Source organism: Glandiceps talaboti, chromosome 7 (genome assembly GCF_964340395.1).
Source record: "Glandiceps talaboti chromosome 7, keGlaTala1.1, whole genome shotgun sequence".
NCBI lineage: Eukaryota > Metazoa > Hemichordata > Enteropneusta > Spengelidae > Glandiceps > Glandiceps talaboti.
Genome location: NC_135555.1, coordinates 20,096,249 through 20,112,355, shown reverse-complemented (window position 1 = coordinate 20,112,355; position 16,107 = coordinate 20,096,249). Strand labels below are relative to the sequence as shown.

Sequence of the window (16,107 nt, the reverse complement as noted above, 5' to 3'; positions counted from 1 at the left end):
CCATACATGGCAGTAATAAAGACTAACAGCCAGAATTTTATTTACTCCCACACACACCTCTAAACTATCTTCTATGCAAACCTACAAAAACAACTAACATTCCAAAGAATATCGTAATTTGCTGCGGAATACGTACTGTCAAGGTTAGTCGGAAGGTCAGTCGCATTACCCCAGTGCGAAATCATTACTGGGACAAGCCATTAAAGAAGCAAGTCCACTTGTTATCAAAGAGTACCAATATTTACACATGTGATGATGGGCTCTTACATAACACAAGTAAACAGTGTAGTTCACAGCGTAAGATCATTTCTAAGGAGTGGGTCAATTGAGGCAAACCTTATCTCCGTCTTATATCAGTTGTTATCAATTTATTAGGCTATTATAAGTAACACTACAAACAGCTTTAGAGATGCAAACAACTTTTATGACACCCGTTTTCGTCAGGCAAGCCCGCGGGTTTGTTGCACTTGGACCGTTAATGGCTTGTGAATGTCATGTCCACTTGTTCAGTTTTGTCAACAATGCATAAAAGATTGGGTATGGATACTTGAGACAAAACAGGGAATGTTTTGAAATATATACAATATATATATTAATCTTGTTTAATGTTATACTAGATTCATACCTTTATGTATATAAGTATCTGGAACTGCAACTGAAGTCCCTCACTTCTCGCGACTTCGCCGCTCAGAGCGCACTTCGTGCGCCTGACAAAGCTAAGAGGCGTCACGAATCTGGCAGCGAGACAATGCTGGACCTTGGCCTTTGGTGAACTGTAACATGTGATACACAACTCTTTCTCTCTAGTAAAAGTGTTTACACACTCTGAAAGTGGGGACATCACTGTATGAACCAGACACATTGGAGATCAATATGTGACGTTTACATGGAATCAAATCCCGGCAAACGCTATGGCAGGGGTTATCAGTCCAACGACCCAGTCGATAGAATGAGTTCTGACGGACAAGATGGTGGTATCTATGCCTGGGTTGTGATCGTAGCTTGCCATGTATGTAGTATGTTCGTGTTCGGCGGTTTTCAAGCCATTGGACCTATATTCGTAGCTATGCAGACATCCCTTGGGTCAGGCTCAGCACGGACGTCGTGGATTATTTCGGTGACTGGTAGTGTGGAGATGGCATTAGGTAACTTTCAGTATTCGTTATTTTCTAGAAATAGTGCAGTGGAGGTGGGGGGTTAGTCGGGATGAGAAGTTGAAAGCTATTTTACCAGTCACAACGCTATACGCTAACGTGTTCATTTACTTTTGCTGGTGAAAGGTCAGTTATGTTACGGGGGGGGGGGGGGCTATGTTTTTGTTACCAAACTAGGGGTTACCAAGTAAAACAATATTCTGCGATTTAACAATTATTACTATTAGCTTGAATTGTATTATTTGCTAAATAAGTATGATAACTGGTGACAAATAAATACTCATATTTCTAGCCTACATAGTGCTTTGTAGAATGTGCATATGTGTTACAAGTCAACCATTTTGTTTTTTTAATTTGTCGTTGACATTATTTGACTGACTGACTGACGAGAGCTTCCAGTACCTTTCCAATTAGCGGTCAATTGTGCACAACAGGACATATATTATAGTTGTCTCTCACTGCACCAGTGCATGTATCGTGAAAGCTAAGCCTGATCTGATGATGACTTGATTTGATTTGACGTCATTGTTGTTCAATAACTGTACATTCAGTCACTAGTTTGTTTCTACTCGGCAATGCTTTATTGAATAAAGAGACCAAGTCCCCTTTTTCTATTAACTTCCTTTAGTTAAAATGAAAACACTTCAAACATACCTTCAATTATCTAATCAGTATGCAAATGCGTGTTTAGTTGGAATGGTCATACCAAATATAGAGAAATAAAGAATATAGTTTTAAGAAATGTTAATTATTCATCTTATGTGTAATGCTAACATTAACTCCCATTAGGCAATGCGGTAGCGCAGTAGGAAAATGAATGTGCAGATAGTACTTGTCATTCACAAAACTTAAAGAACTCACATATTAACAAAATGCATTTACTACAGCAGCGTTCCCAATTTGCATACAACAGCAGCAGTATTGAATTTATTCTATTTTTGTTCTCAAAATCTCCAGGTCCAATTGCGAATATATTAGTAAAGAAAATAGGATATCGAGGCACCATAATCCTCGGAGGTATAATATCTTCTATTGGATTACTACTAACTGCTTTTGCACCAACGCTGGAGTTTGTCTACTTTAGTTTCGGAGTATTATTTGGTATGTATAACACTCAGAATGTTTATTAGAAGCAGAGTTGGTGTAGCGTCTCACTTATGGAGCAATAGATTTTCATAAACACAGATTCCTCACTAAGAAAAGGTTTGGGCTTTTTTCCGATACAAGCATAAAACAAGCATGTATCTTCCGATAAAATACGACACACAGCCGAACAACGCTATCGAGGATGGAACATCCGAGGTCTAGCGAATGTCATCAGGATATAAATAACTGCTAATCAGAGAACCGTATTAGCGACAAGCACAAACAGAGGACAATAGCTAAATTTTCATGCATATTCATCTTAAGGAGGGGCTTGTAAAAATAACCACCAATGCGTTAACTAAAATGTGTGAATAACAACGTCTACACACTCATCAAACACAATTACCATAAACTGATAAGACATAGTAATGACATAAATATGTTTGTCAACACCTGCATGCAGAGATTGAATATATTAAAGTATATATATGCATATATGGCCCAACTCACCGCTTATCGTAATCTCAATGGAATGTCAGGTCTGAAAATGACATTCGCTAGACTGTTCGGGCAAGCCCTCACATGCGAACTTCGTTCGCTTATAGTTATAGCATCGAAAGAAAGCCCGAACGTCTAGCAGCAAGACTAATGTTTACCCTGTGGTTACAACACATCGGTCCATCCGCACTATTCGGTGGTTCACGCTCAACCAGGGTACCTAATTAGCATATATTTATGATGATTATATTTGAATTCAGACAGCGCCCTCTAGTTGGACAGTGACCGTAAGTAGGTTTTCACGGAAATTTTCGTCGCTTCATATTATCGTCGTCGTTAACCAACCATACCTAATTTATGGTGATATTGAATAGCCTTGTTGGTAAGTATTCGCATGTAATTTTTCAAGAATTTCTATGCAGTGAAACTGTCATTTTGACGATGCTATGGGTTTTTAGCTGATCGAATATTGTTACAAGTTTAGCGATGCCGCAAATACATGGAGTGATATTTACATTCAAAATAAGTCCTGCTATCGATTTATCATGATATGAGAAACGTTGAGACGTAATTTCTGTTTGGCCCAAGGCCTTGATACAAACTTACAGACATTTAAAGTTGACCGTGAATTGATGTTTCCATCATGGCGACCTTAAGCTTCCTATTGAATCACTGACTAGCGTGTTGCCACGCCAAGAGCTGAGCTATACACATACACGTGTCATTGTAGCTGTAGAAGGAACAACGGCAAATTTAGTTTCTGGTATATTCCGTTTCGGCCTTTGAAACTAGATTTGACTCAGCTCTAATAGTAATATTGGATATAAGCATTTCGTAATTAATTTCAGACCAACTTCACACACAAAATTGTTTCGTCTTGCAGGTACATAGTAGCTGATGGTTGTTTGGTTGGTTGGTTGGTTGGTTGAAGGAGGGATTTGTGACAAGACATTCAGCTTTCCGAGTCATTCACCATATAAGTGTGGATGTGAAGAAGTTTGCTTTCTCTCTGAAGTGGAGAACTTTGCTTTCTGTCTGACCTTTATCTGAGGTGTAAATTTGTGTTGAACTGTTTGTCTAGAGTGTCACCTTGGGTCATTTTTTTCATTTGCCCATATATTGGACATTGCTCCTTTTCATTTACTTTATTGCTATTGTAATTTTTGTTCTGTCACCCAAAAGCAAGGTTGTCCTAAATAAAATACGTGTCATTTATAAACAATGCACAGCTTGCACATCTAGTGACATACCAAGGAAATTCAGTATCATATTATCTGTCAAAATTAGACTATTTGCAGTCTAAACGTAAGGTTATGAAAGTTAATTTTAATCTTGATAAAAAGGGCATTTGTTCAGTATATGAAAAACATTTCATTCAAAATTTATTCAATACATAGACAACCAATCTGATTAAAATCGCCTCCGATCAGGCTAAAAAATATAAACATGTACCAAGAAGGTCAATTCAGGCAAAATAACGAAGGTAAAATAGCAATGAACGATTAGCCGACATCTACATCGGATTTTAACCAGATTGATAGACAACATGACAGTTATGCGAAAACAATACATTAACAAATGTTGTGAAATCCATGATGTGATAAAATGTCACAACAAATGTTGGGGGGAAATTAGATCTAGAGATGGAAATGGGTCAATACAAAACTTTATCGTTCAACATAAGCTGCGCAACAGTTGATTCGTTTTATGAGCAATAAAAAAACGTACAGAAGTGTTTCCCAAAAAGATGTATGCTTATATGAGGTATGGTTGAAAAAGATAATGAAGCGTGAAAAATACAAAAAAAATAGGTTGTGGCTTGAAATAATAAGGTCTCGGATACAAGTAAGAACACGGTTTGAGGAGGAAAATATGCCAAACCCTACCGCATTAAAGTATCATTGGTTGAGGTCTCGCTTTGTATCTAAAATATGGAATCAGTCGCATCAAAGTACGATAGTATTACCAGATTACAATAGTCATGGTTTTATTGCTAATGGTAATAATTTAAGTATCTTGTGGGATTAAGAAGAAAATATAGCAATTGTTAAAGATACTGTTGACAAATACACAGTGGGTTGTAAATGTAAAGGGGTGCAAAAACAAACAATGTGGTTGTGTTAAAAAAGGTCTTAAATGTGGGCCAGGATGTTATTGTAAAAACTGTGAAAATTGTGAAAGCAACGAATATACACATAGGGGAGAGAATGATATGGAAGTGGATGACATCGTTTTAACAGAGGGTAAAGAAATACTTGACATTATTGATGAGCTAGAAACTCTTGTACAGTTTGAAGAAGAATATAATTTACCAGAAGAATGTGTGTTTGAGAGGGAAGATGATGGGGATGAGGGCGAGGACGGAGATTGGGATGATAACGTTTTTCAAATTTCAAGAAAATCAAACATAACACCTAATAAAAAAAATGTGTGGTTCCGATTATTAAATTTTAGCATAGGTGGGGTACATGTGTAGGTAGAATTTTTAGACTATTTTATTATATATTTTTTTTCATGTGCGGTAATTATAGGTAGATTTGATATGAGAGTGTCATAAATCCACGGAAAATATGTAGTTTTCTATAAAACCAAATAAGGAAATGAATAAGGGAATGGGAACCGAATAAGGTAATGAATATGAAGACGGGAACCGAATAAGGAAATGGTACATAGATCGTTATATTAAATTGATTGGGGGTAATTATAAGTAGATTCAATATTGGAGTGTCATAAATCCACAGAAAATATGTATTTTTCAATGAAATCGAATAGGGAAATGAATAAGGTAGGCAACTGGGTGTGTGATATGAATGTTAGTGCACCACCAGGCGTCAGAAAAGAGAATAACATGATTAGAATACAAGATGGCGTCGAATGGTAAACAAAAGATCGAGAGAAATGGACAAAAGTATTAGTTTTACAAAGTTAACACCCCTTACAACTGAATGAAGTGCCATGGTTTCACTCCCTCGTGTTTGGTGTGAGCTGTTGCAGAATTTGTCGACGTCTTGTGAGCTAACAACTTCACAGTAGAGAAATATGGGCACAACAACCAAATTGCGAATAAAGAAATGAATAAGGAAACAGGAAACGGGAGCCAACTTCACACACCCATAATAATTATAATACTTCAAAAACACTAAACATAATAGTAAAAGAAACATAAATGTAAAAAACCTAAAAAAAAAAAATAACGTAAAAGACTTCGAATTGGATTTACAAAAACTAAGAAACTATGTAAGCTTATAACGCAATGTTCTCACTATGTATGAAAGCGAGACAGTCTAGTACAACAGCCCTGGATTATGATGGCAGTATATTTGGGGAAAAATAAACTGTTCGGGTGTCTTTATTTCTGTGGTCATGGAAAAACTCGTAAACAACCAGCGTAAAAACAGTCATTTGTTCCATATACTACACTTGTGTTATCCATTCGCTGCATAGCGCAGAATTCAATAGACATATTGGTCTCTGCACGGTGTCACTTAATCATGCCGCAAATACATGCAATGTACCGTACGGCCTTGAAATTTGGACCAGCTCCTATCGATGCTACAGGCAGCAGTTTGTGAAAGTTCCCCCTTGGCTCAAGCCCTATAAGGCCCTTTAAGTAAGTGTTTTCGGCGAGAGCTAGGTTTGCATGCATGGTTCGTTGCATCCGCTTTAGTCTCGCTGCCAGGCTCGTGACTATCGTCCCTAAGGGTGAGTTTTTTGTTTTTGTTTCTCATCTCCAATGGAATAGTCAGGCGGGGCGGGCGGGCGAAATAAAAAAAAGGGTGGGGGGCAAGAAAAAAAAATCAATTTTTTCAGTTCTATTCTCTCTCCTTTCTGTCCTGTCAGTCTCTCTACAACTTCTTTTCTCCTCTCTTTATTGAATTCCTTGTTACAAGTCTCTTTCCTTCATTTTAGCAAGGTTGACAAATCCGTAGAACTTTGTAAGAAGATGATTGAATACTTATCATCCTGTTGGGTGTATATCTGTAGTCATGAACTATTGTATGATTTTATCAGTACTAATACATTCGTCCTATTAATCAAAGTGGCATTGCCATCGCTAACAATTTTTTCAAGTTATCCAATTTGAACTTCAGTGTGTAACTTTTTGAAACACTTACGTGATTGTCATCAGTGTGCGAGATGAATTTTCATTTATATAAATCATTACTTCTATGAAACATTTTTCTTCAGTGTAAACTTGTCAAAATAATCCATCAGATAACATGTAAACATTTCTAGAACTCAGAACTCCTTTGGGATTTACTGTTTAAAAGTAATTAAAAGTAATAATGTAAACATCGGAATCATGCATGTCATGGATCATGAAACGCTATGGAGTCGATCATTTCCCCGATGATACAAATGATTTAAAGCTAAAACCTGGTCAAGAAATTAGGAATGCAGTATGACTTTTACCAATTTTAAGCATAATTTTGAAAATGATGGAAATATTCTGAGCTATTATTACATTGCAGCAAAATGTACTGCGCGACAGTATTAATTTCGAGCCCTGTCCCTCATCAAACCTCAACGGCTTCAGCCGTCGATGAAAGACACATGCCGCTCTGATGAAACAAAGGGGGTGGGTGGGGGGGGTGTAGACGGCAGTGTTCTGCCAAGGTTTCCAACAAGTGGGGACAAAGGCCCCTTGGTTGCAAAAAGTGGTGTCATTTGACAGGGAGTGGAGTCAATTATTATTGTCTATGAAATATTCATATAAATTATCTGAGACCACTAGAGATACTGTGGTCTGAGATATTCCATTACGTATAGACCATTACCTAACTACATAAAAAAAATCCATTCATAATAACAGTTCCCAGTAAGCTATTTTTTTGAAAATTGTGTACTACACATTACACCTTATAAAAAGAAGGCAATTAAGATTATGTAATTTTAAGTCATTTCTACAGAGTATATTATATATTGTTTAGAAAGATTGGACAGCCAGGTAGTCACAATTTTTAATCTGAATATCAATGAATAGCAGTGCTCAAATTTTTAATTCCCTTTTTTTCAGACAAGGACAAAGAACTTCAAAATAAGTCACAGTGAACATATGATTGAATAGAAACTTTGAGAAATCCTAAACTTGTAACCACTTGTTTCATTTTTTGAAATTGTTAGTACACTGCTGTGTTTATCATTCCCTCTTCAAATTCATGACATTTTGAAGAAAAAAAATCCCTGACTTTAAAAAGTACCAAATGTGAACGAAAAACTTACAAATAATAGTCAAACAAACTTTTTTAAAATAATTTATTTTTTATTAATTAACCGTTACTGGCTGTGTATCATGATTTGGTCCTGCTATATCAAATGACAGCATAGTTACATACCGTAAATTTGATACGGAAAGCTGACATTAGGTGTCCTTGACACTCAGAACTTGAATCTTTAACTAAAACTATCAACAACGTCAAAGTTGGGATGCTCTGTAAATGCCACATTAATTTTTTTCTGATTTGCACAACAAGTTCGTTCTTCATGTGTGGCCGTCTATAGTGGCCATGCCAGTGATTACGCATTGATTCAGTGCCCAACATTCACATGTGTCACTGTCAACATCATGCAAAAAGATCCCCTAACACAGCTTTTTCGGAATCAAAATACACATGTACTCATTTAATTTAACCCATCCACAAATGAAAATCACAACCTGTCCCATAAATTTGGTTTACTCAGGCTTCTGAGCTGTGGCAGATAGATCGATGTTCCGCATTCCGGTAGCAAGTTCAGTGTTTCGCACACGTCAGTGAGTAGGTCAGAGGTCACGACAGTGACGGTAGACAAAACATGTGACGAGACGTCCATTTCGACGTCTCATCTACTCCCTCTAATGTTTCAATTTGTAAGTTTATCAAAGTTAATCTTTTTGTGGCATTTTTTATGTTAACAATAGAACTGCGCGTTGTCACTGTATCTTATATGATGTCAACAAAACTTTCCCTTACGCAGTCAGTATACTTCTTGTGGGATTGACGTCGAGTCAGAGCCTGACCTGGTCCGGCCGTGGACTTAGATAATTTTGATGTCTGCCGTAAAATGAATGCGCCAAAGCGACGCAAGGTGGGAAAATTATTGCGTCATTTTTAATTTTAAGGGCCAATGTCGCAAGGTCATTTCCTCGGCAGAACTGGTCTAAGACGCCATGAGGAACCTTACAATTTTGCTGTGCTCAGGGGTCGGTCGGAAATAAAAAAAAAAACTTCTTTTTTTCTGATGTGGGAGCTGCAAATTAGGGTCGGTCGGGAGATGAGAAACAGAAAAATACCGCCAATGGCGTTGTAGCACAACTGTACAGTTTTTAAAAATGCTAACATGCGAACAATAAGTGTTCATTTGGTGAATGACTATCCAGTTGCCTATCCAACCATGTTGCTATCTTTACGATATATGCTATCATTTGGCTGTTGCTATGGATGTGGTCTTCTTGCTAGGCATATTTACATACATTTTTTTGAATGTTTATTCAATTGTCTATTAATCCCCTTTGTTATCTTTGCAATATATGTGATCATTTGGCTGTTGCTATGGGCGTGGTCTTGTTGCTAGGCACATTTGCATACATTTTTTTGAATGTTTATTCATTTGTCTTTCTATTCCTGTTGTTATCTTTGCAATATACATGATTATTTGGCTGTTGTTATGGGCGTGGTCTTGTTGCTAGGCAAATTTACATACATTTTTTGAACGTTTATTCAATTGTCTATTAATCCCTGTTATCTTTGTGAAATACACGACCGTTTGGCTGTTGCTATGGGCGTGGTCATGGTTGCTACGGTATTTGCATACATTTTTTGAATGTTTATTCATTTGCCTACCACATGATGTTATTTGACCAAAATATACTGCCATTTGGTTGTTGCCAAGGGCGTGGTCATGGTTGCTAGGGCCAATTTTGTCAAAATGTTTTGAAGAATAACATGCAGAAACATCTCACCAAGTTTCAGACTCGGTGACCAAGTACTTGACCAAAAGTTTTTGACCAAAAATGAACATTTTTACACCTAATTTGCATATCACTCATGGAATCATGGTATGCTTAATATTTCTTTGTCCATACATCTCTAGATACATTCTCATTAAATTTCAGCCCAATCTGCTCAGTAGTTTTGGAATTATAGATTTTTAACCAAAAAGACACATTTTTAGCTCTAGTTTGCATATCACTGATGGAATCATCCCGTCATGGACAAATCTTACTTTACATCCCCTTAAGAATGTTCCCACCAAATTTCGCACCAATCTGCCCAGTAGTTTCTGAGTTTAAGTTTTTTGACCAAAAATCACATTTTTTTACCCAAATCACACATGTACATCTATGATGCGATCATTTTGATTTGAACAATTTCCCAACTAGACACTCAAGGTAATGGACCCACCAAATATCATGGCAATCGGTTCAGCAGTTTTTGAGTTTAAGTTGTTTACACACACACACACACACACACACACACACACACACACACAGACGCCGGGCGATCCCTATAGCACTACTGAACCTCAGTTCAGTTGTGCTAAAAATAAAAAGGGCCGCCCTAATCTGTTTATGTATGCCGAGCGGCGGAGCCGCGAGAAGAGAGGAACAAATCCCTCTATTCTTGCGGCTGCGCCGCTCGGCATACATAACAGATTAGGGACGACAGTCACGAGTCTGGCAGCGAGACTACATCCGCTTGGCACAAATTTTCATTCTGTTTGAATACACGGCGTAGTTTCTGAGACCGTACGCCGGTTCACGTAACTGACACACTTCTGCATTCAGCAAGGTAGCGAAAACGAGGCGCTTGGAGATGATGTAAAATATGCTAATTTGGTACCATCCGTCCAAGCTGTCAAACTGACTACAATGTTGCGAACTGTCCGGAGGTGACGTAGTTCTTCCGGATTGGTCCAGAAATAGCGAAAATGGCGCAGCTCTACGTAGTAAAAGTGCTAACTGTCCCAATAACACGCTTTGCGTCTAATGTATGTATGTATGTATGTAAGTATGTATGTATGTATGTATGTATGTATGTATATGTATGTGTGTGTGTGTGTGTATGTATGTATGCATGTATGTATGTATGTATGTATGTATGTATGTATGACTGTGTGTGTATGGATGTATGTACGTTTTTATGACACCAGGTATCACAAACAGTTGTATTTTCTATATTTGACAACTTTGTAACATTAATTTGCATATATAATAAACAGTTCATGCAAATATTGGTTGTCTGATACACTTGTCCAAACGTAGTACTTAAAAATGTCGACAACAGAATGGGGTCAGGGCTTATTGTGATATGCTAGTACACCGTGCTATTGTATGCAGCTAACTGGGTTACCTTTCTGTTTGACTGGTGGAGCATGAATGTTGGTATTTACATAGACACGTTTCAACTCCAGGCTTACAATAACAGAGACACTACACACAACAGGATCCTTTTTGTAACCACATCAAAAAGTGCGAAACATGCCTCTTTCTTTGGCGCAGTATAGAAACAAGTTTGATAATAATAATAATAATAATAATAATAATAATAATAATAATAATAATAATAATAATAATAATGTTGGGTTCTTATATAGCACTTTCCCACACCGTGCTCAAAGCTCTTTACAATTATTACCACTTGCTCGGATCAGAACGGCACAGCGGCATTAGTCTTCCTCAACTCCCCGGGGAGCATACAATCCATTGCAGCCATTTAAGCGTATAGGATTAAAGCCTTCACATTGCAACCTACATCCTACCAGGTCACCAATTATACAGCTGGGTTGACTGAGGCACAGTCGTGGTTCAAATCTTGCCCAGGTCTTTAGTAACTCAGATACAAACAGCAGGCGGCGAAGGGGCTCGAACCCGCAACCTGTAGATTCCAAGCCGGTCACGCTAACCATTCACCTTCACTACATTAATTGTTACTTTCTACTTCTTCAATGAAGAGAACAGTAGAGCCAGTCATGAATAAGCAAATGACATCTGCCCGCATACACAAATGCTCTAAAGTACTAAATAAACAGAACAATAATTGCCATAAATAGTAAATTATTGACCAACAGGTTTGTTGAAAAATAAGTACAAATCGCGTAGACAACAAACTCTGACCAGAAACAATTGTTTTCTTGTTTTGGCCTAACTCGGTTTGCACCGTAAACCTAGCCATCACAATTTCTGACCACCACATTGGCCTTTTTGATATAACGTCAGAATTTACTTACAGAAAAAAAAAAACATTCTCCAAAATCAGAAGTCCAGCAAGTTTCTAAAAAAATTTATTGTATCACCTCTAGACTTGTTAATATGTTTCTGAAGCGTGGGATCCCAGAGAGTACGTATGTTTATTGGAAAACTACTGTGTGTTACTGTTTGCTCTTGTAATGTTTGCCCAAATGACACAATGTGCACTTTTCTTTACAGGATGTGGTCATGGTCTTATTTTATATCCCCATCTTGGAATTATATCCCTTTACATAAAAAAGAGGTACGTCATGGCGAATGCCCTTGTGGTGAGTGGGTCAGGAATAGGCATTTTCATTTTTTCACCGTTATGGCAACTGCTGATTGAGACATACGGCTGGCGTGGAGCATTCATTGTCTTTGCTGCTATTAATGCCAACTTGTGTGTATGTGGCACACTCTTGAAATTGCCAAAGATGACAAAGATAAATTTTGAGATGACAGGGACACAACATTTTGATGAAGTATCAATTGATAAAAATGATAACGATATCAATAGTACAGCAAAACCTACTGCCATACGACAGATGCGTGAAATCTGCGACTGTAGTCTCTATATGAAATACCCAATATTTGACGTTATTACATTTGCCTTGATACTTGGTATCGGAGTTGGATTCTATGGAGTACCAGCTCATATGGTTGCACGCGCAGCATCTATGAGGCTTAGTTCTGAAAGGAATATTGCCCTAATTATGTCCATATTTGGAGTTGCTGGTATACTAGGCAGACTTGCTCCAACTGTACTACTATTAATACTGAAACCACTCAATATAACAAGTACAAGCCTATTTGGTATAGCTTTGGTTTTAGCCGGAATAACAAATCTTCTAAGTTCACTTGCTGATTCTTATTTAACATACTGTGTGTACACCGCCTTTCTTGGACTATTCTGCGGCCTTTTCTTCACGCTGTTTTCACAGGCAATCAAAGATGTTGTGGGTCCATCAAATTTGACGGCAGCGTTATGTGTTAGCTCGCCTTGGGGCAGTATTGGAGGATTGATGGGTCCGCCAGTTGCAGGTAATATGTATGTATGTATGTATGTATGTATGTACATGTGTGTGTGTGTATGTATGTATGTATGTATGTATGTATGTATGTATGTATGTATGTATGTGCGTCCATGCATGCGTGTATGAATTTGATATGTGTGCATCTATGTTTGTGTGCATCTATGTATGTATGTATGTATGTATGTAGGTAGGTATGTATGTATGTATGTATGTACGTATGTATGCATGCATGTATGTATGTATGTATGTATGTATGTATGTATGTATTGGTGCATTTTTTTACGAGAGAGAGAGAGAGAGAGAGAGAGAGAGAGAGAGAGAGAGAGAGAGAGAGAGAGAGAGAGAGAGAGAGAGAGAGAGAGAGAGAGGGAGAGAGATTTCTATAGAAGCAATCATTGTATCTAAACCAATCCCATCTTTATTTGCCATTTACTTACAGGATGGATATATGACACAACCAAGGATTACAACAATTCTTTCTACTTTTACGGTTCCTGCATGGTGTTTACTGGCCTTACAGTTGTATTATTTGGGCCAATATATCGACTATGGGGTGGAGAAATGATTGCAGTTGAACAGTCAAGCGACGATGCTAGAGAGCTTGTTGTCTATGTTCCAAAGGGAAAGAAGGGGTTTTCAAGATCAAAACGAACTAATTCGCTTTCACGTAAATATCCCGTCCAAGCAGAGAAGAGAATACAGTACTGCTATTATACCACAGTTTAATGTATAATTCTACTCGAAATGAATTCTTTAAACTTTTGCTGTTACTATTTGTAAGAAAACTCTAGCCGAGTTCGCCGTGGACATTTTAAAACAGGGATCAAATCATATCAACATTTTAATCAGGTTAACATCCATTTAAGATTTGCAGATCCCACACACATACAACCAGTAAGCATACAGAAACTACAAATGTTTGCTGAAACTGGGGTAATCTTTATTACAACTACCAATTAGCTGTTGAGGCACACCTGCCCCCTGTTTATACGATTGAAATACCCCAAACCCAAACGGTAGTTAGGTAGTGGGCTTAGTAGCTGAAGAAGAATTCTAGCGAGGGAGTTATATAGCACACTGAAGTACTGAGTTCACCTTAATTAAACGGTAAGGGGACAACCAAATAACACAGGTAAGCATAACTTTTCCAGTACCCATTAACTTGATGGTGTCACTGGGGACCCCACACTGAATTGCCCAAGATGACTCACCCCACTGCAAACTATCGAGGGGGGGGGGGATATGCCTGTACTGGCATACTCAGCTTTTGTAGGTGGCTGCACAGCTTGGAAGTAAACTGCTGTACAGTTAGTGGATGAACCCCCACCACCCCACCCCCTCTTAACAGGGATGACAAAGGCTGGGCCCGTACTAAGTGCAACCATAGAGTGCTTAAAAGCACTTGAAACTGCTGACACTGGGTAGAGTGGTTGGCTTGAAATGCATGGAAGGGGAACTTCTAGAAAGTGGTCCCTGGTTTGCAAAGTTTTTGTCCAGCGAATAGCAATAGCTAGTCCCCAGGGCTGTACCCTAAAGGAATCCCGGGTTAAATGCTTGTGGGGATCAAATTTACAGCCTGATAAGGGGCTTGAATGTTTGACTTCCTCAACAACCCCCCCAAAACAACTAGACAAGCTGCCCAAAATGCAGCGTCCAGTGCCGAGGTAAAACAAAGTTGCCTACAAATACCTAACAAAAGGTGGAGAGTCAGGGGAAGCTTCCTGACAACAATAGTAACAATAGTTCACCTTTGCAATGCCTTTCAAAAGCATAGAATGAAACCAATAGTCCTGCAGCGGATTAGGGAACCCATGCTCTAAATGAAGAAGACGAATAATATTTGAAGATGCCTAGAGGAAACGAATTAACCGACTTTCAAAAGGGACAAATTCTAAAATTACATGAAGAAGGATATAGCAACGGAGAAGTCGCCAGAAGACTAGATATTTCGGAACGAATTAGGAACAACCTCGAAAAGTTCCAAACAAGCGGAATTATGGTGAACAAGCCGCGTAGTGGTCATCCTCGCGTCACCACGCAGAGGGAAGATATATTACTAGTTAGATACAGTCTGGAAAACCGTATGAGAAATGCACCATAAATTAGAGCTTTTTTCCAAGAGTTTAATCAAAGATTACTGAGTGTGTCAAACGTGAAAAATAGCTTCGGCAAATCTGCACTGTTTCAAGTCAAAGTACAAGTTTGTGCATCAATCTTGTGTATGCGTTGTTTTGTAAAATGAGACGACCACAATCGGAACGAAAATTAAATACCAATTAGCAATTTACATTAAATGTTGTAGTTTACCGAATAATTGTAATGAAATCAAACATCTGAGACAAGAAATTTTGAGTTTATTCATTCACATTCTCATTAATATTCTCGACTGAGCCCTGGCCCTGGAAATATACGCTACGGGGTTTCAGTAAGGGCTATGGAAGACGTGTCCGAATTGAACCTCGTAGCGTAATTTCCAGAGCTAAGGCCAAAAAAATATATATCTGGTTCTGGTCAGCGCGTGCGAGCCCTGAATACCCTCGCGTCGATCCTTTTTTTTCTGATAATTTTTGCTTTCCCGTTCTTATTTATTCCTGAGATCAGGAGAACAAGCAGCTGAAATCTTTCCCGTTCTTATTTATTCCTGATATCAGGAGAACAAGCAGTTGAAATCTACCCTACATGCCAAGACTGCTTAAATACAAAACCTAAACTGCTTTGAAGAAAAAGGAAGTTTTTCAAGAGATAAATATGATAGAACAGAGTATGTAAAGTGTCAAAAATATGTGTATTTACTAATTTGCGCAAAAAAAAATTAGGAAAAAGAAAAAATTCGCGTCGTCGCACCACTTTAGAAAGTTTACCCTGACCAGAACCAGATTTTTTTGGCCTAATCACGACGTCGTTTATTATAGAATTTTTACGCGGTCGACTTGTTTAGACCTTTGTATGTATGTATGTATGTATGTATGTATGTATGTATGTATGTATGTGTGTGTGTAGAATTGACAACATGCCATTATTTAGTCAATAAAGAGATAATTACATACAGCTGAAAGAGAGAAAAGTACTCAGGGAAAGAAGAAAAAATGTTTGATATCACCACAAAAATCAATCATTCAATCGATCA

At 38.0% G+C, this 16,107-nt stretch overlaps 1 protein-coding gene across 1 annotated transcript; it reads left to right on the top strand.

Annotated features, from left to right (window-relative positions):
* Positions 1-817: 817 nt before the first annotated feature.
* Positions 818-15,315, top strand: LOC144437649 (monocarboxylate transporter 12-like). Its single transcript, XM_078126639.1, has 4 exons — positions 818-1,145; positions 2,112-2,255; positions 12,145-12,987; positions 13,420-15,315. Exons 1-4 carry the CDS (start codon positions 848-850, stop codon positions 13,704-13,706), a joined length of 1,572 nt encoding a protein of 523 aa, XP_077982765.1. The 5' UTR covers positions 818-847; the 3' UTR covers positions 13,707-15,315.
* The last annotated feature ends 792 nt before the right edge of the window (positions 15,316-16,107 follow it).

Coding starts and splice junctions, on each gene's coding strand:
- LOC144437649 (XM_078126639.1), top strand. CDS start 848: ATGAACCAGACACATTGGAGATCAATATGTGACGTTTACATGGAATCA. Junction 1,146..2,111: donor TAGTGTGGAGATGGCATTAG/GTAACTTTCAGT, acceptor CAAAATCTCCAG/GTCCAATTGCGAATATATTA. Junction 12,988..13,419: donor GATGGGTCCGCCAGTTGCAG/GTAATATGTATG, acceptor ATTTACTTACAG/GATGGATATATGACACAACC.